Source organism: Rhincodon typus, chromosome 4 (genome assembly GCF_021869965.1).
Source record: "Rhincodon typus isolate 14 chromosome 4, sRhiTyp1.1, whole genome shotgun sequence".
Classification (NCBI taxonomy): domain Eukaryota; kingdom Metazoa; phylum Chordata; class Chondrichthyes; order Orectolobiformes; family Rhincodontidae; genus Rhincodon; species Rhincodon typus.
The window spans coordinates 21,883,879-21,907,852 of NC_063335.1; the positions used below are offsets into that span (position 1 = coordinate 21,883,879).

At 40.9% G+C, this 23,974-nt stretch overlaps 2 protein-coding genes across 2 annotated transcripts in view; one reads left to right on the forward strand and one right to left on the reverse strand.

The window, feature by feature from the left end:
* LOC109938338 (polyamine-modulated factor 1-binding protein 1-like) overlaps nucleotides 1-10,380 on the reverse strand; it is a 414,237-nt gene extending 403,857 nt beyond the window's left edge. Inside the window, exon 1 of the mRNA XM_048595662.1 lies at nucleotides 9,988-10,380. Within this exon, the coding sequence (XP_048451619.1) occupies nucleotides 9,988-10,266 (279 nt within the window). The 5' untranslated portion in view covers nucleotides 10,267-10,380. The remainder of the gene's footprint in view (nucleotides 1-9,987) is intronic.
* Nucleotides 10,381-10,530: 150 nt separating this feature from the next.
* pex2 (peroxisomal biogenesis factor 2) overlaps nucleotides 10,531-23,974 on the forward strand; it is a 21,651-nt gene continuing 8,207 nt past the window's right edge. The window contains exon 1 of the mRNA XM_020536747.2: nucleotides 10,531-10,791. The gene's annotated coding sequence lies outside the window, so the exon portion shown is untranslated. The remainder of the gene's footprint in view (nucleotides 10,792-23,974) is intronic.

The window sequence follows — 23,974 nt, forward strand, 5'->3', positions numbered from 1 at the left end:
ATAACCTCACTGCATCCAGCTTGCCAAGTTAACTAAGAATCTTGATTGCTTCAATAAGGTCATCTCTCATTCTTCTAAACCCCAATGAGTACAGGTCCAACATACTCAACCTCTCCTCATGAAAAATTTGCTCCATACTTTGGATAACCCCATTTAACCTTTGCAGGACTGCTTCCAATGCCAGTATATCTTTCTTTAAAGGCCCAAAACTATTCACCGTACTCAAGCTGTGGACTGATGACTGCCTTATATGGTTTTAACAAGGCCTTCCTGTTATTAGACTCTATTCCCCTTTAAATAAAGGCCACCATTCCAGTTGCTATCCCCATTATCTGCTAAACCAGTGTACTAGCATTTTGTGATTTATGCACGAGAACTCAAGAATCCCCCCATGTTTTCTCACTCAGAGATAGCAGGAACTGCCGATGCTGGAGTCTGAGATAACAAGGTGTGGAGCTGGAGGAACACAGCAGGCCAGGCAGCATCGGAAGAGCAGGAAAGCTGATGTTTCAGGTCTGGACCCTTCTTCAGAAGGATCAATCTTCGCTAGCATCCACTCCCTCAGCCACTGGCTCAGTAGCTACAGTGTGTACTAACCTACAAGATGCACAGCAGACATTCGCCAAAGATCTTCAGACAGCACATTCCAAGCCTACAACCCAATTCATCTAGAAGGACAAGGGCAGCAGATACATGGGAATAACACCACTTGCATGTTCTCCTTCAAGCCTCTCACCACCCTGACTTGTAAATATACTGACATTTCTTCACTGTCACTGGGTGAAGATCTTGGAATTCCCTCCCTAATGGCATTGTGGGTCAACCCACAGCAGGTGGACTTCAGCGGTTCAAGAAGGCAGCTCACCACCACCTTCTCAAAGGCAACTAGGGACTGGCAATAAATGCTGGCCAGCCAGCGATGCCTACATCCCATAAGTGAATAAAAAATGAGGTTGAAACAGAATAATCCAAACCATCTATTTTTAATACAAATTCAGAGATTTTTAATCACAAGTATAATTAATTCATCCCAAACACTCATTCACAAATTAAAATGATAACAATACAGCTTTTGTATAAACTCAAAACCCAATCCAATACTCAAATCAGAGTCCCTGTCTCTAGCACTTCGATAGGTTTAAGACCATAAGACATAAGAGTAGAAGTTGGCCATTCCGTCCATCAAATCTGTTCTGCCATTCAATGAGATCATGGCTGATCTGATAATCCTCAACTAACTTGGGACTTCACCTTTTAGACTGACACAGCAGATAGCTTCTTCCAGAAGCCATTATAAACCTGGAATTCAATGTATTCAGCATTAAGTATTCAGATTTTTAATTTAACACTTCTGTTCCAGGACTAACTCTAACTTTGCACTCTAAGGTAATCTAGTTCATTATATCCTCCCTTCTCAGGGGCATTGGTCTACACAAGCGTTCCCTAGAAGTTTGTTTTTCTTTTACACAGATCTCTGAGGTCGCTGCGCTGAAGTGATTTCTGGAACTGGAAGTCAACCCTGCAATCCATTTCAGTATGCTGATCATCATACATGGAATCTCGAAGCTCAATGTGCGCATCCTAGCGAAAATGTTGGCCCACAAAGCTATCCTGCCTCAAGGACTCCCCAGGACTGCCCCAAAGCTCAAAGTAAAATCAAAACCAAATGTCTCCTTTTCTAAGCAATGGATGCTTCTCTTAAGCTTATAAATAAACAAGGTCCACAAGTGTCAATAATCAGTGAGATCCCACTATTTACTTTGCTCTGTCACAAAACAATCTAAGATGAATAAAAAAATTGGAGGTGCACAAAAATCCATTCACTCTAATGTCAGGTCTGAAAATCACCATTGCTACAGACTTCAGATGCACAGAAAACCCCCACAGGTTACGAAATCAAAAACTAAATGATTTATATATGGACAAGAAAGAATCACATGCTTTACATCAAACTTTCTGCACTCCCCCAGCACCATCAAGAATGAAAATGTATCTTAAACAGGCATTTTCTTCATAAGTTAGCTTACTAGTAAGTGTATGCCTTTATAATACTAACTGCATGTTCACATTAATTATATACAGAGTTATATAGCAATCATTTTTACACACCATAAAGTCCCTGGTATGTGAGTGCTCGTTAAATCATCTGTGATGATATCTTTTCCAGGCACATGAACAATTTTCAAATTATATTATATGGTTCCATCAAAATAATCTTAACTTCTTGTCCTGAAATTTTCATAAGAAACTCAAAGGATTATGGTCCAGTTAAGTAACAGTTTTGTACACGTTAGTAATTTACATTTCAAAACAATATAGAGCCAGCACAGAACTCAATGTCTCTTTTTGAACAGATGAATACTTCTGTTGATCTGTAGGCAGTTTCTTTCAAAAAAACCAAATTCTATGAACTCATTAGGAGCATCCCTAATGGAAAATAGTAACAATAGAATTCCCTTGTGAGAATCATAATAGATTCCTGGCAATAAGCTCTAACCAAAGTTTTCAAAGTTTGATGCCATATGATGTGAATTGTTTAATTCCCAAACTAGTCATAATTTCTCTAACATAAAATTTGAGTCTTCATCTAATTGTATTTCTTTGGGTAATGCTATCTTGTAAAAAAATTAAACTAAATCTTCTTCCATTACCACACTTACAGCAAGTTTTCCATAAAGGCATTGCTTCGGGAATTCTTGGTGAAACAACCATTGTCCGGACAAGATATTTATTGCCATTCTAAGTTTTAGGTAGGAGTCCTGCATAATTTATTAAGACCCTGCAATTCAGTACTTCAAAAGCTGGGATTGGAATTAAAGCTTAAGTGAAAGTTGGGGCTCCCTACTGACTGACATGTATGGCAAATCTGGCAAAAGTTGATTACATCTTTACGTGATTCTTGCAATAAATATGCTTTAATATTTTAGTTTACGTTTTGCTAAAAGCTAAGTGACTTACCATTGGAATTTCAGGAGCGTATAAATTTAAACTTATAAATGTTGTTAAAATACACAGATGGAACTACCATCTGCTGGACCACAATCCATTCCTCATCAACTTGTATTTGAGGTGATCTCCATTTCTTCATTAGACTTCAATTTTATGACAACACTGAGGTAATGTTTTTGATTCAATTTCTGATGGTATAACTCTTTCAATTCCAAACCTGTTTGCTGCATTTCTATTAAAGATGGGCTGAACGTATCAGTCTCATTCGCCCTGACTTCATCCTTTTTGTTAAACTTTTAAACATTCTATCCAATAACAATTTCCTCATCATCTTCCTGTTTCATAGACTCTTTTTCTTCCTAATTTTGTCGTTCTGAAATCCAGTCATGACAGTGTCAAGAAACAAACCATGATTTATTTTTGTAGCAATTGACTTTCTCTCACTTCCATTGGTTGTTCTACTATCTTTGGTGAAGCCAATTTTTTTTAGCCTGCCAGGTTATTTGCCAAAATGAAATCAATTCCCTCAACAACATTTATTACTTCAACTATCACTGTCCATTTACTAAGTCACTCTTTAATCCAAATCTGCACAACAAAAACAGTTTTGTAACTTTCACAAGTATCTTCAGGTATCATCAGCCAGCACGTGTGACTAACTTGCTCCAGTGTTTTTCAAAATCCTCTTGGTTTACCTCCTTGATTCAAAGCATAAGGAAATACCTTCCCTTTTGAGATAAAATAGGCAGAACCTCTTATAGTCTGATTTTCTTTATCTATCTTCAAAAAGGAATTTCAATGACTATTCTGAGCCATCAGTCTCTTTTTTTGCACATTCCAAGGAAACATGTTCACTTTGTATGCCCACTACAGTTTAGGTATCTAACTTTCTTTCCTGATACCCCTTTTCTGAAGACTCCTTAGATTTTTCCTATTTCTGCAATTGATCTTCCATCAAACTTCCTGCAATTGTCCATGGTGAAGATAAAGTTTTGGGGGCCAGGTAACGGAAAGTCCTGGAGGAGGTGGAGGGCGTGGGTAGTGTCCTGAATGTAAGTGGGGGGTTCCTGGACCAGGGGGAAAAGAGAGAGTCCAAGGTACGTGGAGATGAGTTCAGTGGGCAAGAGCAGGCAAAAACAATGGGTCGACCAAGGCAGTCAGGTTTGTGGATTTTAGGAAGGAGATAAAACCAGGCGGTGCTGTTTTATCTGGTGTCACATGTAGATCAGAGCAGGCATGGTTATCATACTTCCTTCCTTCGAAGGGCATTAGTAGATCAGAAGTGTTTCTGCACAGTTGACAATTGCTACACAGTAACCACTGGACCATCTTTTTAATTCAAGTATTTAATGAAATTCACAGTTTACCATCTGCCATGGTGGAATTCAAACCGCAGGTTCTGGATTACTAGTTCACTGACTTGTCCAGTATTACTATTAGCTAGGAACATGGCTACTCGAGAGGATAAGGTTACAAGTCGCCATTGATTTCTTTAATCGAGTGAATGAGAAGATGGGCCAGTCTTTAAGCTTCCAGTAAGTGTAAGGTATTCTTCCAATCCACTCATGACACAACACCACCACTGTCAATCGAATTTCATGTGAGACTTTGAAAACATGGACCACTTGTCATATTGAGTCTTCTCTCAACAAAGGTAGACATCCATTGTTAAATCCAGTACCATTTCTGGCTGTGGAAAGGAATATTTAAAGGACCAGGACCTCAAACCAAGAATGAAGGAAATGGATAATGAACCAGTACTTATCCCAGGACTCCCATATGCTTCAGAAACTTGGATAATGTGCAGCAGGCACGTCAAGCCACTGGAGAAATATCTATGCTACCTCAACAAAACACTTCAAATTTATTGTCAGGATGGATAATCTAACATGTGCAGCCTGTTCCATGTCAACATTTCCAACATAATGAGTTTAAATATCCTCAAACAAGCTTAGTTATGCAGGCACATTGGCTTCTGAATTATCTGCTCAATTTCGAACTTCAATGTAGCATCAGATTCCAAAGAGGACAGAGGAAAGCTTTTAGTAATGTTCTTGAGCAGATTTATGAGAATCACTAGCCCACAATCACCAAAAAATGGAAAGAGAAAGCTCATTAGCACAGTTCTAAGCACCTCAAAAATCTTCAATGAAAGAACACTTAGGCCAAGTACAGGCAGCCCCCAAGCAATTCATCTACTCAATCCTTCAAATACCAAGTTTCCTATATGGTAGAGTCAGCAGATTAGATCTATTAGCCATTCTAGAATGCAATGGACCTGTGCAGAAAAAGTCATCTTCAATTCCAAGGGATCACTGAAGAAGAAATGAGTATTGCTCCCTGTTTAGCCAAATCTCCATAAAGGAACTTCATTGTGTAGAATTATAAAATGGTTACTGAAATAACTCCACAAAGGCCAGAATCTCATCACAAAGTAACCCTTTATTTACACGTGAATAGTACATGACACTAATCCAGCTCCCTCAGAGCCAGCTCTCAGACTGAACAGAACCCCTGACACTTCTGTTTATATCTGTCAGCCAGGACTCCCTGATTGGGCCAGATTAACAGCCCCATTCAGGGAACTCATATTCTATGAGATCCACCTGGCTGACCTTGTTTCAATAACTATAGTTACAGTACAAATGAAGGCCACTCATTCTGCTATTTTTGTGCAGGTTCACTGCAAGGGTTACTCACACAGTGCCACTCACCGACCTTTTCCAAAAACAAGACAGCATTTGCTGGGTTCATCATTTAATACTTTTTTGAAAGCTTCGTTCAGCCCTGCCTCTTGGATAGTGCATTTCAGATTCTAACCAGTCTCTGCATAAAGTATTTTTTTCTCATTTCACCATTGCATCTTTTGCCAATCCCACATTGGTCGCCAGCATTGATTAAGAAGGGCAACAGGGGTGATCCGGGAAATTACAGGCTAGTGAGCCTTATGTCAGTGGCAGGAAAATTATTGGAGAAGATCTTTAAGAGATGGGATCTACTCACATTTAGGAAATTGTGGACTTAATTAGCTAAAGGCAGCACGGCTTTGTGTGGAAAGGTTGTGTCTCACAAACTTGATCAAGTTTTTTGAGGAAGTTACAAAAATGATTGACGAGGGCAGGGCGGTGGTTATTGTCAACATGGACTTTAGCAAGGCCTATGACAAGGTTCCTCACGGCAGACTGATATGTAAGGTGAAGTCACATGGGATTTGTGGTGAGCTTGTAAGCTGAATACAGAACTGCTTTGGTTATAGAAGACGAAGAATAATAGTGGAAAGGTATTTTTCTGTTTGGAAATCTGTGACCAGAGGTGTTCTTCTAGGATCACAGCTGTGACCTCATTTGTTTGTAATATGTATTAACGATTTAGAGGAGAATGTAGGTGGCTTGATTAGTAAGTTTGCGGATGACACAAAGATTGGGGGAGCTGCCAAAAGTAGTTGAGGACTGCCAGAGGATACAGAATGATTCAGATACACTGGAGATGATGCATTTTAGAAGGTCTAATGCAAGAGGGAAGAGTACAAATGGAAGAACCATTACAAATATTAACATACAGAAGGATCTAGGCATGCAGATCCACAGTTCCTCGTGGCTACACAAGTGGATAAGGTGGTCAATGCTTGCATCAATCGACTGGGGCACAGAATATAAAAATTGGCAAGTCATGTTGCAGCTGTATAAAATTTTAATTCGGCCACATTTGGAATACTGTGTCCAGTTCTGGTCATCACACTACCAGAAGGATGTGGAGCCTTTTGAAAAGATCCAGGAAAGGCTTACCAGGATGTTGCCTGATATTTGGAGGGTATTAGCTATGAAAAGAGACTGGACAAACTCAATTTGTTATCACTTGAACATCAGAGGCTGAGGGGTGACCTGAAAGAAGTTTACAAAATTATGAGAGGCTTGGACAAAATGGATAGATGGAGATTTTTTCCCAGGATAGAAATGTCAATTACTAGGGACATAGGTTTAAGGTAAAAGGGGGAAAGTTTAAAGGAGATTTGTCAGGCAAGTTTTTTTAACAGAGGATGCTAAGTGCCTGGAATGCACTGCCAGAAGAGATGGTGGAGGCAGATACAATAGCAATGTTTAAGAAGCATCTTGATAGATACATGAATAGATAGCGAATAGAAGGATATGGACTGTGCAGAGGCAAAATAATTTTTATTTACAAAAGCATCATATGTCAGTGCAGGTTTGATAGACCAAAGGGCCTGTTCCTACGCTGTACAGTTCTTACTTCACTGTCAACCTGCCCTGCCAACTCCAAAGATTTGAATAAGTAGCACCCTGAGGTGTGTCTGTTCTTGCTACCAAGCTGACAGGAATGATCTCTCTCAGACAGCATTGACAGTATATCTTAAGTTCTCTCAGGTTTTGGTCAGCATCACTCAGGTTTCACACTGTATAGGACCGTAGGGAGCAACTGTTTTCCAGACTCCGAATGTTGCGTCAATCAGCAGGTTATGGTTAATGAGGACTTGTCTAAGCAGCTTCTCATGCACTGAATCCTGTGTGGAATATCAAAGTCTACACTCTGTGACTGGGACATATAGTTCCGAAGACAGCAGAAGTGAATAATAGCCTCCAACTGTGACCTGCAGCTGTGATGTTGCATGATGCTTTCTGCAAGAAGCAGACACTTGAGGATGGAGGCAATCATTCTTATGCAGTAACAGAATAAGCCACTTCAGTAGAATGCTGAATACTTGCCTTCCAAGGCACTCTCTCTACTCCCAACTCTTGATGAGTCAAAGATCATAGGACAGTCAACAGAAGCATTTCAAAGATACCATAAAAGTCTCCTTGAAGGCTGACTTTGACCTCAATAGCTGGGAAGACTGTACACAGGATCACTCTCGATGGCAAGCATTGCTTCATCAAGGCATAACTGGCTTTGAAACAAGACAGGCGACGAACGCCAAAGATGTGACAGTAAGAAAATACATCAAGGAGGATGCAACTCCTCATCTACCACAGACTCACCAATTGAATAAAAGCTAACTTTTTTTCTCGTATTGTTGTTGTTTGTTCCTTGCTCTTTTATCTTCCCTTTCTGCCTCTTTAATTTTGCACCAACTTTACACCTATCGCTTACAGTTGGAGGAGCAGGACAGGCAAAAAGGTAAGCATCCAGAAACAGTCAGTACCACTAAGCAAAGAATTCTGTGACAGGCAGTCAGCATTATCAAGAACAGTGGGCAAGGTAACGACTCTGTGACAGGCAATCAGGATCCACGAGAACAGCAGGCGAAGTGAAGATCCTGTGAGAAGTAATCAAGATGTGGTAACACGGAGTTTGATGAAAGGAGAGGTAAGATCCTAAAATTTGAAGAGTTGTTATTTTGTAAGATCCAGGAATGATTACCTGCAATTTAGGATTTTACTTAAATATACTGTTTTAAGCCACTTACTTTTTTTGGGGGGGTGGGTGGGGTGCAAGAGAAGTTGGACCTGCACAGGAGTCTTGTCTTGAGCTGGTCGGCTGAGTTTGAAAAGGAGTGATTGAAATCACAGGAAAATCATGAGTTAGCTGGTGGTTGAGCAACCGCTATTAGGAATTGTGTTTCAAACACAGTAACCAGCACAACGAAAAAAGGAAAGAATTTACAGGAAGGGGAGAGGGAATCAATTTGTGAGTAAGGGCAAAGAATTTCTACTTGCTATTAATCTATAGCTTATGTTAACAGCTTCAATATTTTTTCCACTTGCTTTAAAGTTGGTTAAGAGTACTTGACCTTAAGGTAAGGCAAGGAACTTGCCAGTGTGAGTATAGGAATAGACAGTTTGACTAGATGAACGTGAGGTTGAAGAGTTGGTGCAGGAGAGAGGGGTCTAGATTCCTGGATCACTGGGTCCCATTTCTGGTGAAGGTAGAATCTGTACAAGTCTGATGGGTTGCACTTCAGCAGAAATGGGAATATCCTTGTGGGGAAGAGGATTGGGGTCTGCTACTGCTGTTTGAGCATTTATACCAAATTTTACAGGGGAACGGGATTCAGAGTGAAGGAGCAATAGGGGGTGATGCACTGACAAATATAAGAGAAAAAAATCAAGTCAGCCTAGAAAGTAGAACATATATCGTCAAGTTAAGGCACAAGAGAGCAGAGCAGGCTGGACGGCATTTATTTTATTGTAAGGGGCCTTGCGAGTAAGGCAGATGAGTTGAAGAGCTCAGAAGAATTCAGTTCTGTGGTTCACCAGACCTGAAACGTTAACTCTGATTTTCTCTTCACAGATGCTGCCAGGCCTGCTGAGCTTTTCCAGCTATTTTTGTTTTTGTTCAGAAGAACTTAGTTCTGAGGAAGGGTCACTGGACCTGAAACATTAACTCTGATTTCTCTCCACAGATGCTGCCAGACCTGGTGAGCTTTGTCAGCAACATTTTTTTGTTTCTGATTTCCACCATCCACTGTTTTTTTTGGTTTTTAGATGAGTTGAAGATGCTGATTGCCAACTGAAAATATGATGTCATTGCTACCATGGAGATTGGGTTGCAGCAGGGGCAGGACTGGCAGCTCAATTTTGCAAGGTATAGCCTCCAGGTGAGACAAGGAGCGGTTTAAAGAAGTGATATGACAATATTGATCAAGAAGCCAACTACTGCAGTAAAGAGGGATGATATCGTGGATGGATCCTCAATATAGGTGGAACACAAAAACCAAAAAGGGGGCAAGTATATAGGTGCGAGTATACTACAGACTCCAAACAATCAGGAAGAGACAGAAGTGCAGGTGTATAGGCGAATTTCAAAGAAGCGTAAAAATAATAATGTTAATAGGGGATTTCAATTTCCCCAATATTCAATGGCATAGACAAGGTATGAAAAGCTTAAGGGGGCAGATAGATAGCATTTGTTGCAATCTGCTATGGGAGAAAGATATCGTAGGAATAACCTATGGAAAATATTTAACCAATTGCACGATTTCCCTTCCAAATGTGCATCTGTTCCAGGGTTTGCGATTAACAAATATATACAGTGGTCCTTTGACAACTGAAAATTTTTTTCGGTTTTCTAGAAACTACTGACCTTTAGGATACCTTTACTCTCATCTTTATTCCCTAGCTGTTTCAGTTTTTCCTCGTACAAGCCTTGGAACTCGTTCGATAAATGTTTCATGGTTTGCCTGACTCCTGTCGGTCTCGGTAACGGCGATTCCTTGCCTGCCGCTCTCAGAAGCTCGAAGTCCCGCCGCAAACCAGCATCAACATCTTCTCCAACAGCATCCGGACCGCAGGAGCCAGCCTGTACTTTCATTCGATCCGCAACAAGACATCGGGCACTGGGGTCCTGCTCGCTAATATCCATTGTTGTGGAGGGCGATCGGTCCTACCATAGAAAAGACAACGGACTTTTATCGTTGGACATTCTGACAACGAGGCGGCTCTGGCGGACAGCCGTTCACCAAACTTTGAATCTAACGGATTGCGCCGTTGGAACGCCCGCCCACTCGTCTGCTCCGATTGGTGAACGGGGCAACTGGGTCCGCCCACCAGCTCTCTTCGGATTGGTGGAAAGGGACACTCCTACAGGACGGTTGGTTCCTTCCTGTATCAATCAATTGGTGACGGCTCAGGCCGGCGTCCTCGCGCCTCACCGCCCGCCGTCTCGAGGAGGAGGAGGGGTGTGTGGTTGTAGAGGTCAGGGGTCATACGCTGAGCCATGGAGAAACACTTTTCTTCCCTATACGCACTCAAACTCTCAAGGCAAAGAAGGGTTGTGCTGTGATCGTCTTTACACACCCCGGATCTGGAACTGTACTGTCAACATTCTTGCATTCCCGAAGGCCAGCTGCTTCTTTGGCTACAGAGGCTGGAGAGAGGCCCAGTTCTGGTAGGTGTTATATTTGTCATCGGTGAAACTGGCCCACTTGCACAGGAACAGGGTCTTTACAAAAATAAATGCATAACGGCCGTAAACTCCCACATATTTACTTTTAAACTTCCCTATCAATTTCTTTCCTTTCAGGATAGCGACAGTATGAAATTATTTTATTTCTGTATTAAATCATGGCCTACGTCTGGCTGGTGTGTGGCCAACTTGAGTCCGGTACAAGCTTAGTCTCGATGACAAACTTAGCTCGAGTGCTTTCTGATATTTATGGATAACTTTTGTCTTATTGATAATATTTTTGGTGTTTAGTGTTAATTTGCTACTAGAACAAATTTCGTTTCGCCCACTTAAAAAATGGGAGACCTAATTAGTAGATGATCAAAATAATAATATTGTAACTTCTGTGTTCTCGTCAAGTATCAAAGCCTTCTTACTTAAAATTAATGCTTTGTAAGATTTCCTCCTTTTAATCTAATTTGCTATTTGCTTTCTATCGCGTACCTTTTCAAGAGATCTGATGATTCGAGCATTATGACATTTTCTACAGTGATTAGGATAATATATTTTAGTATTAACTCTGTACGTGTTAAGTTTGAAACTACATACCAAAACAGCTTTTGATTTTTCTGTGGAGAAAGTAAATGGGCAACAACCAAATATCAGTCTAAATAGATTTAGAGCATAAAATAACCAGGAGTTAAGCAATTGTAACGATGGCAGAACTGTCATTGATTCTCGTCATTTGTCATCTGAAATTGACAGCAACTTCTGCCGTTCACGTGTGCGCAGTTAAACAGAGAAATATAGAAGATACTGTCAGTTTTCTTCTGTTTTTGAAAGTGTGCACTGTTTAATTTTCTCTGATTCTAATTAATTGCAATGAATTTACAAAAACTTTCTTGTTTTCTCTATGTGTCATTTGTAAAAATCTTCAAAGCTATATGTTTCAATAAAGTATAACTTGGTTTTTAAATGAGTATTAAGTTTGTAATTATTGCTCAATAGCCTTACTTTTTCCAGTAAACTAATGTGATTTAACTTTGTAAACTGCTATGTTTCTCCATTTTCATAAAAATCCTTTTGGCAAAATATTTTCAAAATTTATTAATGAAATTTTAACTTCCCACGTGTATGTCCCAATTTTTATTTTGCTGTCTATAAAATGTTCATCAGACAAAAAGATTCAATTATCTTAACTTGGTTTGTTGTCTTCCAATACTTCAGCATGTTTTGTTGCTTATCCTACTCGATAACATCATAATTGAAGGATCTCTGGTGATCCTGTCAATTTAGGACCTGCCATTGATGCTGCACAGGCTTCCCTGCTAGGTTCCCCTACCAATCAACTCTAGTAGTTACCTTTACTCAATTGTAATAATGTTACATCTGATTCCATCTTCTCCCTCTCAAACTGTAGGGTAAATTCTAACATATTAAGGTCAATGGCACCTCGGGGCTCCTTCTTCTTCAGCTCCCTAAGTAAATCTGTCTCATTACACATCACCAAATCCACAATTGCCTGTTCCCTCGTGGGCTGTGCCATAAGCTAGCCCAAGAAACCATCTCTTATAGACATTCCACAAATTCCTTTTCTTGGCATCCATTGCCAACCTGATTTGACCAAACCATCTGTATGCTGAAGTCTCCCATAATTATTGTAATAGTGACTTTCTTACATGCCTTTTCTATCTCCTGAAATATTTTCTGCCCCATATCCTGAGTACTGCTAGGGGGCCTATACATAACTCCCATCGGGGTAGTTTTGTCCTTTTGAGGTTCCTCAGCTCTACCCACACAGATTCTATGCCATCCAACTCAATATAATTTCTTTCTACCATTTTAATTTTTTACGAACCTACCCTACCCCTCTACTCATTTGCCTGTCCTCTTCAATAGGATGCGTTTCCTTGGGTATTTAGTCCTGAGCCCTGGTTCCCCTACAGCCAGAAACCCACAACATCGTTCCCACCAATTTTAATCTATGCTTCAAGCTTATTTCAATATATTGTGTGCATTTAAGTACAAAATCTTCGGTCGTGCGTTGACTGCCCCCCCTTCTCATAGTTGTCCCCTTATCTGTTGTGTCTGAAGTTAGATCCCTGATCCTTTCTATACTCTGTCCTATTACTTGCTCTAGAAACTTTAATAATGTCTGTCGAGCGCCCCCCCAACCTTTTTCCATAATTTTCTTTGCAAATGAATCCAACCCACCTTCCCCCCCGCCCCCCGTCCCTCCATTTTTATTTTAATTTAAAGGCTTATCCACAGCCCTAGTTACAAAATTCGCCAGGACTCTAGTCCCAGCATGATACAGGCAGAACTTGTCCAATTAGAAAAGTGCCCTTCTTTCTAGTACTGGTGCCGATATCCCTATGAATTTAAATCTGATTCATCCCCATCAATCTTTGATCCACGCATCATGGTCATGAAGAAAATCTCTCAAGAATCTAGGTATCTCTGTGGCATGAATTTTCTCTTTCCTGGTGACAGTTCAAATCTGGTGCTAAATTCACAGGATCACCAGAGATCCTTCAGTTGTAATGTTATCAAGTAGGATAAGCAACAAAACATGCTGAAGTATTGTCGGACAACAAACCAAGCGAAAATCATTGAATCTTTTTGTTTGAGCATTTTACAGACAGCAAAATAAAAATTGGGACATGCACATGGGAAGTTAAAATTTCAGTAATAAACTTTGAAAATATTTTACTGCAGGATTTTTATGAATATTGAGACACCCGACAGTTTACAAAAATCACATTTTAGTTTACTGGAAAAAGTAAGACGATTGAGCAATAATTTGGGAGGCACAGGAGAAACTTATCCCAAGGAGGAGGAAACTTATTCAAGGGAGAATGAGGCAACTGTGGCTTACAAGAGATGTCAGTGACAGTGTAAAAGCAAAATAAAAAGCAGACAATGTGGTGTAGATTAGTGGGAAGCCTTTAAAAACCAGCAGAGGATAAGTTTAAAAAAAATGCAATCGAGGGATTTTAAAGGAGGTCACAAGGTTCTCTCGATCCTAAAAGGTAAGAGAGTGGCAAAACTGGCCATAGGACCACTTAAAATTGAGACTGGAGAAGTAATATGGGGAACAAAGAAATGGTGGAAATGATAGGTACTTCGCATCCATCTTCATGGCGGAAGACACCAGTAGCATACCAGAACTTCAAGAGTCAAGGGACAGAGGTTGACTTAGTGGCCATCACAAAGGAGGAGGTGTAGGGGTAGCTGAAAGGTCTGAAGATGCTAAAATTCCTGGACCAGATGGTCTGAAGGAGATAGCTGAAGAGATTATGGAGGCATTGATGGTGATCTTTCAGGAATCACCTGGAGTCGGGGAGGTCCCAACGGACTAGAAAATGGCTAATATAATGCCCCTGTTCAAGAAGGGAGGGAGACAGAAGATGGAAATCATAGGCCATTAGCCTGACCTCGCCCATTAATAATGGATTCTAAAATATTATTAAGGATGGGATAGTGGAGTATTTGCAAGTGCATGGTAAAATAGAGCTGGATCAGCATTGCTTCGTCAGGGGAGGTCGTGCCTGACAAATCTGTTAGAATACGTTAAAAAGGTAACAAGCAAGTTAGACGAAGGAGAGCCAGTGGACGTGATCTATTTGGATTATGAGAAGGTCTTTGATAAGATTCTACACAGGAGGCTACTAAATAAGATATCAGCCCTTGGTGTTAAGGACAAGGTATTGGCATGAATAAAGGATTACCTGACTGGCAGAAGGCAGAGAGTGGGGTTAAAGTGGTCTTTTACAGGATGGCGGCAACTAACTAGTGGAGTTCGGTAGGGGTCGGTGTGGGGACCACAACTATTCATGTTGTACATCAACAATCCGGACAAAGGAACGGAGGCTATTGTTATGTTTACAGATGACACAAAGATCAATGGAGGGACAGTTAATGTTAAGGAAAGTAGGAGACTATGGAAGGATAGGCTAGGAGAGTAAGCAAAGAAAGGCAGATGGAATACAATATGGGAAATTGTGAGGTTATGCACTTTAGCAGGAAGAATTTAGATGTAGAATATTTTCTAAATGGCGAAAGACTTTGAAAATCTGAAGCACAAAGGAACTTGGACTTTCTAGTTCGAGATTCTCATAAGGTTAACATGGAGGTTCAGCTGACAGTTAGGAACACAGATGCTGTGTTAGCATTCATTTCAGGAGGGCTAGAATAGGCTTTGGTCAGACCGCATTTGGAATATTGTGAGCAGTTTTGGGTTCCATATCTAAGGATGGATGTGCTGGGCTTGGAGGAGGTTTACGAGAATAAACCCAAGAGACAAAGGGCTTGTCACATGAGGATCATTTGAGGATGCTGGATCTGTATTCGATGGAGTTTGGAAGGTTGAGCGGGGGGCTCTCACTGAAACTTGCTGAATACTGAGAGGCCTGGATAGAGTGGACATGGAGAAGATGTTTCCGCAAGTAGGAGAGACTAGGACCCGAAGGCACAGCCTCAAGAGTGAAGGGATGACCTTTTAGAACTGAGGTGAGGAGGAAATTCTTGGTGATGAGGTAACTCTTAGAAAGATGTTTTGGGACAAAATGGGAAGGCATTTGGAAAAGACTCCTTATTAAATTAAAATCACCACTAGTATGTTGAACTAAAATGATACATTACTAGATTTATTGAGTTTGTTATATTCTTTCATGGAATGTGAGCCTTGCTGGCACATTCTGGAATTTTGTTGTTCATCTGAAATTGCCTCAAAGAAGGCAGAGGTGAGCAGCCTTCTTGAGCCCTTATGGTCTATCTATGTTGTATAGATAGAGAGTTCCAGGATTTTGACTTGGCAACAATACAGGAACTGAGAAGATTTCCAAGTTAAGGTGGTGTATGGTTTGAAATGGAACAGCACCATCTGCAAGTTCCTTTCGTGGGCAGGCTTTGTTCCTCCATGTGGTAGAGGTCACAGATTTGATAGGTGCTGCTAGATGAGAGCTTGGTAAGTTGCAGCAGTGCGCTGTTTATGGTACACATTGCTGACATTCTGCTTCAGTGGAGTGACTATGTATATCAATCAAGTGAGTTTTCTCCTGAATGTGTTGTGCTTAGTGAGCATTGTAGGAGCTGTATTCATCTAGAAAAGTGGAGAGTATCCCATCATACTCCTGACTTGTGCCTTGTCAATGGTGAGCAGACTTTGGAGGGTCAGGAGGTAAGTTACTTTCTGCAGAATTTCAAGCCTTTGACCTGTTATTGTAGCCACGGGATTTATATTGGAGGGTGGCATTGTACACGAATCTTCCTGTATGACCAGGTAATAGTGAAGAAAACAAAAGGGGTGTTTGGCTTTATTAATGGAGGCATAATGTTCAGAAGCAAGGTGTTATAAAACTGATTGTCTCAACCAGAGTAAGAATATTGTGTTGAATTCGGTGTCTCGCACTCAAAGGATACCAATGTATTAGAGAAGTACAGGAACAGGATTTGCTAGAATGATCTCAGAATTGAGAGACTTCAGTTATGTAAATCACCTGGAACAGCTTGAGTTATTCTTGAAAGACAAAATGATGAGCCAAGATACACCAGCAAAAGAGAATGTTAAGGAGAGATTTACTAGAAATATTCAAAATTATGAAGAATTTTGCAGAGTTAGTAAAGTGAAAACTAGGAAATTGGGTTAATTGGACAGCTCTAAAAGGAACTAACAAAGGGATAATGGATCAAATGGCTTTTGTGGTGTGCCATGCAATACCAATAAGTTATTGCCTTTTGATTTTCAAAGAGATCCTGATCTTTGCTGGGTAGTGTGCATGAGGGACTGAACAGCGTTCAGGTGCTTTTTTTTTCTTTCTCCCATATCAGGAAGATAAGTCAGGAATGGATATGTCATCATAAGACTAAGAGCTGAGATGGGCGCAAGGTGTGGAAGATGTAAGGAGAAGAAGCTACTAGCAATAAATTGGCATTTTGGTTCCTCCTGTGACATTTTTACTGTCACTGAAGATGGGCAGAGGTCATATTAGGCCGTTTGTGTCTAAGCAGTATATCGCAAAAGCTAATGAGTGATTTCAACAAAAATTGGCATACAGTTAGAATATGGCCCGAGAACAAACGGATTAGTTTTTTCACTTAGATACAAGTCTATGTCCAGATCCTGAAATTTTGATTTTAAAAATTTATTAACATTGGGAGATAGGGGAAAATTGACTTTTTTTAAAGAAGAATGTTGTGTATGATCTCATCTGCTGTGGTGCTATTTGTTTCAGATCGTAAAATGTGAGCAGAATTTTCAGAGCAGGTTGCTTGATATGGATCTGCATAAGCCTGTTCTGTGAGATGGAAGCTGTTACTGAAAAGATTTTTTTTCAGCTTTGTGTATGTGGAGTATTACACAGGCAGGGAAAAGCTGAATAATTAGAATAACACTGAGCTAATGCAGTACCTATATTGAGTGTCCTGTTTGTTTGTTTAAATGTGTGACTGAGGGGGAAGAGAGAGACTTGCATTTATATAGCACCTTGAGCAACCACTGGATGTCCCAAAGCATTTTACAGCCAATCAAGTACATGCAGGTGTCTTCTTAGGCTGTTCCTTAGGATTGAGGATGACTTGCTTTCAGTCCATGGGTCCTGTGGCAACTGTCATGTCCAACGTACAATCTCCAGATTTTGTCAACTACGGGTGGTGCTTAAAGGGTAAAGGAGGAGAGTTGTTTGAAGTGCGCTGTCTCTGACACCTCCAAACAAACAACAAGTGATCATGACTAGATAATCTGTTTCTGCAGTGTTAATTAACAAACAAATATTGCCCAGGACTCATCACCAGCTTCTCAAAAGCAATTAGGATGAGCAACAACTGCTACTCTAGTCAGCAAGGTGAAATCTCATGTAAAAATTTTTAAAGGACCATGGTTTGGGGCGGGGGAGGTAATTTGTACTATTCTTTTGATGTACAGTCATGGAATCTTCTACATCCACCTAAAAGGACAGGCAGGGCTTTTGTTTAACATCTCACCTGAAAAACAAACTTTAACAGTGCAGCAGCCCGTCTACAGTACCACAGTGTCAGGCTAGATTATTGTGCTCTGAAGTGAGATTTGAACCCATGTTCTGAATCAAGCCCAGTGAGCTGTGGCAATCTGGAAGCTAGTAGTTGGAAACAGAATTTGAAATTTCTATTACAGGAACTTGGGAAAGATTTGTTTCCTGATCACCAGCTACCTGGAGAAGAGTTTGTAAAGTTACTTATAAGGAATATTTTACATTGCAGTACTTTAACATTTTGAAGATGTATCTTATTGTTCTCATTTAGTCTTTTCCAAGGTGCTGTTTTTGGCACATATTGATGGCCCCAAAAGAAGTATATTCTACTGCAATGTTACATTTTTGCAAATTTGGAATTATGTAGTATTTTAGTAATGTAAAAATTGCCTCTTTAAAATCCACAAATAATGATTTTTTAAAAAGTCCTTAATATAAAGGAGAAAAAGCTCAGATTTCAAAGGAGGTTTATACAGTATGTCACTTTTGAGAAGTTCTGTCATCTTTATCTGAAGAGCGTGTTAAAGTGGAAGCAGTTTTTTTTAAAATATGTTGGAGATGGCAATACTAAAGAATCTGGCCCACTTGTAATGAAGACCGATTCCTTTGCACCCGTAGCAATAAAAGTTCATCAGTTGTTTCTGTTCATTGCATTACTAGTGACTGCACTTGAAAACTACTTCACTGCTTGTGAATCACTTCAGAATATTCTGAGGATTGTGAAAGGTGTTATGTAAGTCCAATTCTGTAATATACATGTGACTTTAAAATCTGCAACTTGCAATCTTTTAGATGCCTGAGTTCATACAGGGCAGCAATTGGGAAACCTCTTGGCTGGTTTGAACAGGGGATGAGCATTTCTGAAATCAAAAAATGGTCAATGTTGAAGATCTGAAACAAAGGAAAATAGAAATAGCTGGAAAAACTCAGTAGGTCTGGCAACATCTATGGAGAGAAAACAGTGAACATTTGGAGTCCAGTGACCCTTTAGAAGGATTTTTCTTCTTCAAAATGCTTTAGCATTTAGTTTATACTGCAGCTATTTAAATTCAGCTGCTATCAGCAACAAAGAAATGGGGTAAATGTTTCATAAATTCTGTTCTAAAGTTGAACTTTGCTTTCGATCCTATAGATTATAAAGATGGAAGGAAATATGATGGGTTATGAGATCCCTGTCAAAAATATTCAGAAAATCTTAAAATTCCTTTGAGCCAAATTTGGTGCCATAGAGTTCCACATAGTCATTTAGAATTCCGAGGTAAAAAGAGAATTAGGTAAGTACTTGAAGGGAAATCATTTACAAGGCTATGAAGAAGACAATTGTGTTCAACTCTACCAAAGAATCAGGACAGGCACAATTAGCTGAACTGCTAGCTTCTTCAGGAAAACTTATTTTCTTTGCAGAAGTAGGCTGTTATCTCAGTGAATGAGACAAGTTCTCTAATCTGACATCTCCAAAATCTGTCTGGCTTCTTTCCTGCATCAGGCCATTTTCCAGAGACAACAGAGGTTCCAGCTTGTCCCCACCACCCTGCCATGAAACTAGCATGGAGAGGCACTGCCATGTAAGAGGCAAAATCATAACGTCAGAAAGTGGCTTAACTTGCAATTCCCTCCTCAAGGGTTAAACTCTGAGCCCAGTTGTCCAGAACTTTTTTAAACAGACCTACCAACACAGACTCATTACTGGTGGCAACAAATTTCAAAATATGAAAGTTGTGGCCTTTATAATTATTCTAATGGTCTTGCTTCAACCCTGTGCTTGCTTCCTTTCCTTTTCATTTCATTTCCGTTTTCCCTTTCTAAAATAAACAATAAAAGTGCTTTTTTTTGTTATTTTTCTCACTTTCTATGCATTTGGTCTCCGAACAATCAACAGACTTTTGTCTTGAGTCTTATGGTAATAAATGACAGTACCTAAGTAGGATAGGTCCTTCAACATAAATCTGAAACAATCTAATTTCAATTACTGTCAATAATATACTGGAGTGCTTAGTTTTTTTAACTGGCAGTATTTGTGAAGTGAATAAACCTAAAAATTGCTTAAAAGGAAACAGACTTTCCTATAAGCTTGAAGCTTTGAAAATTTAGACACCCTTTTTTTAAAGTGCAAAGTTATTGACAGAAGACTGTGATGGTAATACATCTCCTGGTATGTCTTGGGAGCTTGTCAATAGAAATGTAGCTATTGATAGAAGCCTGTGGGAGATGGCTTTCTGCCTGCCTTACATCTATGTGATCTCTAAATCATAACAACATTAATATTGACAAGCTCCTGACAATAGCCACATTACTATTGATAGGTTTCTGTCAATAATATGTTCTCAAATAAAATGTATTAATTCATAATTTGTAAACTGTTCGATAATTCTATTGAAGAAAAAATATCAAGGGAAGTTCTACTCCCACAGTGATGTGCTGTTATAGTTTTATATGGTTGGAAAATATATTTTAAAGGCAAGTGTTACTGCCAGATTTTGTAGTTTAGTTTAGCAAAGAAATAGTATGTATTTAAATTGTCCAAGCACAGTACCTTTAACCTCTTCACTCTGGGATCTTGAGTCCAAGGCATTTCTAGATGATAGGATAATATTAGAATGCCTAATTGCAGGTGAGAGACTTGCGATACAGATCATTGAAAAACTTTAAAGCTCTTGAAATTATTTTATTCATGCAAGTACTATACCTTCCTTATTTTTGAAGTACTGTACTAAAATAATACTGTTGATGTGAAATGAATAGGTGATTCCAGGTGACCCAGAATTAACCTTACCAGCAGATCTAGGCTGGAAAAAGTAGAATTGTGGTTATTTATTCAAATAACAAATTAAAGAAAGTCAGAACAATTTCCTTGCCCAGAAAGATTGTACAACCAATGTGTGAGGCTTTGATTTTTAATTTTAATTTCAACCCAGTTAGCTGAGTTGTTTTTTTTCCATCATTCATTTTCCTTCCATGCCTCCCTCCCTGCCAAAGGCTATTACTGTTATCTGCATTAGAAGTATGGCCATTAGAATAACTATGAAGACCATTACAATGCAATTACATGACTTATGCAACACCATGAATGACAAGTCTTGAGTTGGACTTGTTTAAGGAAAAATTCCAGGTAACTAAACAAAAACAGAAATTGCTGGAGAAATTCAGAAGATCTGGCAGTATCTGTGGAGAGAAAACAGTGTTAACATTTCTGGTCCAGTGACTCATCTTCAGAACTGGATGAGCCAAAGGATGAAGTGGATCTGAGGAACGGGGCAGCGCTGAGCCAGTGCGAGGTGGTGCTGATGGAGAGAAAGGTCAAGAAAGTGCACATGGCGACAGATGACACTAAATGTGGACCTCAGGATGCGGTGAGAACATCTGTCTGAGGAACATTGAACGCCATGGAGATACTGGTGATCCCCAGTGGATTCAAAGCACACAGGATGAAACCTAAGTTGAAATCCACATGGGATCAGTATGAGCTGGAGGCAGTCACTAAAGAATGTGATGTGGGTATAAAAATGAATTTTGGCAAATATCTTGTCAAACACCAGGAGCGACAGCGAAATGAATGAATGACTGTGAACAAAAAAGATTGGAATGGAAGTCCTGCCTGAGAAAGGAGCAGAATTTCTTCAAGGTGGGCCTAAATGGAAAAGATGTGGCAGAGAGTTCAAAACTCAACAAAAAAAAAACAAGGACTGTGGATACAGGAATTCAAACTGAACGTTCTGAAGAAGGGACACTGGACCCAAAACATTGACCCTGCTTTCATTCCAAAGATGCAGCCAGACCTGAGTTTTTCCAGCAATTTCTGTTTTTGTTTCTGATTTCCAGCATTTGCTGTTCCTTCCGGTTTTTTTTTTTGTACAGATAACTGAACTCTGATTTTTAAACCTCAACGTGGGAACTGCAGTAAGAGCCATTTACTGAGGTCTCAATCCACCTCACCCCACTATTATTGCAGAGACAAACTGGAGGTTTGCTGCTTATAGAGGCACATCTAATGTGTCTAGGAGGCAGGTGGGTGTTGAGCAGACAGGTTAGAAGGTCCAGCTGACATCAGCCCATTTCTGTAAATCAGTATTCTAAACCTAAGTTCCCACCTCCCCCATATATCCCCTCTTATCGATTCTGCCCCATTGCTTAATGCATCGCCCATTCCCACTCATCCAGTATCCATGATATTATTACTAATGGAAACTATAATAACAATGGAAAGAGTAGCATAGACTGTCATCATTTGAAGCATTTTAGCAAGGGTGTTCCACTGCTTCTTTATTCACGTCTGAACAGGTAAGGAAGCATTCAAAGACTTGTATATTTTATTGCATGTTTTCAACTTTTCCGATACCTGCACTGTATTTCAAATGGGATATTGCAAATACATTTTAAGTACTAAGGCAAAACAATAATTTTGAAGTGAGAGTTTTGATAGTTATTGTGGGTATCAACATATCAGTAAGTAACTCACTTGCCTTTGTCAAAGGAGGGCCATGATGACCAAATGCATTTGGAAACAGGTTTGGATATTAGGTAGCCGCCTCGTGCTCCCACGAGGAGCTCGAACAGTTCATACACTTCACTAACACCTTCCACCCCAACCTTAAGTTTACCTGGACCATCTCTAACACCTCTCTCCCCTTCCTGGACCTCTCTGTCTCCATATCGGGCAACCACCTAGAAACCGATATTCATTTCAAGCCCACCGACTCCCACAGCTACCTAGAATACTCCTCCTCCCACCCACCTTCCTGCAAAAATGCTATCCCCTATTCCCAATTCCTTCGCCTCCGCCGCATCTGCTCCCAGGATGAGGCATTCCACTCCCGTACATCTCAGTTGTCCTCGTTTTTCAAGGACCGCAACTTCCCCTCCTCGGTGGTCGAGAACGCCCTCAACCGTGTCTCCCACATCTCCCGCACCTCATCCCTCACACCCCGTCCACGCAATAAGAACCAAAAAAGAATCCCCCTCGTCCTCACGTACCACCCCACCAACCTCCGGATCCAACGCATCATCCTCCGACACTTCCGCCATCTGCAATCCGACCCCACCACCAAAGACATCTTTCCCTCCCCACCTTTATCTGCTTTCCGGAGGGACAACTCTCTCCGTGACTCCCTTGTCCGCTCCACACTCCCCTCCAGCTCCACCACACCCGGCACTTTTCCCTGCAACCGCAGGAAGTGCTACACCTGCCCCCATACCTCCTCCCTCACCCCCATCCCAGGCCCCAAGAAGACTTTCCACATCAAGCAGATGTTCACCTGCACATCTGCCAATGTGGTATACTGCATCCTCTGTACCCGGTGTGGCTTCCTCTACATCGGGGAAACCAAGCGGAGACTCGGGGACCGCTTTGCAGAACACTTACGCTCGGTTCGCAACAAACAACTGCACCTCCCAGTCGCGAACCATTTCAACTCCCCCTCCCATTCCTCAGACGACATGTCCATCCTGGGCCTCCTGCAGTGCCACAACGATGCCACCCGAAGGTTGCAGGAACAGCAACTCATATTCCGCTTGGGAACCCTGCAGCCCAATGGTATCAATGTGGATTTCACAAGTTTCAAAATCTCCCCTCCCCCCACCGCATCCCAAAACCAGTCCAACTCGTCCCTGCCTCCCTAACCTGTTCTTCCTCCCACCTATCCCCTCCTCCCACCCCAAGCCGCACCTCCATCTCCTACCGACCAACCTCATCCCGCCCCCTTGACCTGTCCGTCCTCCCTGGACTGACCTATCCCCTTCCTAACTCCCTACCTACACTCATCTTTCATATTCCGCTTGGGAACCCTGCAGCCCAATGGTATCAATGTGGATTTCACAAGTTTCAAAATCTCCCCTCCCCCCACCGCATCCCAAAACCAGTCCAGCTCGTCCCTGCCTCCCTAACCTGTTCTTCCTCCCACCTATCCCCTCCTCCCACCTCAAGCCGCACCTCCATCTCCTACCGACCAACCTCATCCCGCCCCCTTGACCTGTCCGTCCTCCCTGGACTGACCTATCCCCTTCCTAACTCCCTACCTACACTCACCTTTCCTGGCCCCATCCCCGCCTCTTCGACCTGTTTGTTTCCTCTCCACCTATCCTCTCCTCTATCCCTCTTCTATCCGCCTCCCACTCTCTCCCTATTTATTTCAAAACCCCCTTCCCCTCCCCCTTTTCTGATGAAGGGTCTAGGCCCGAAA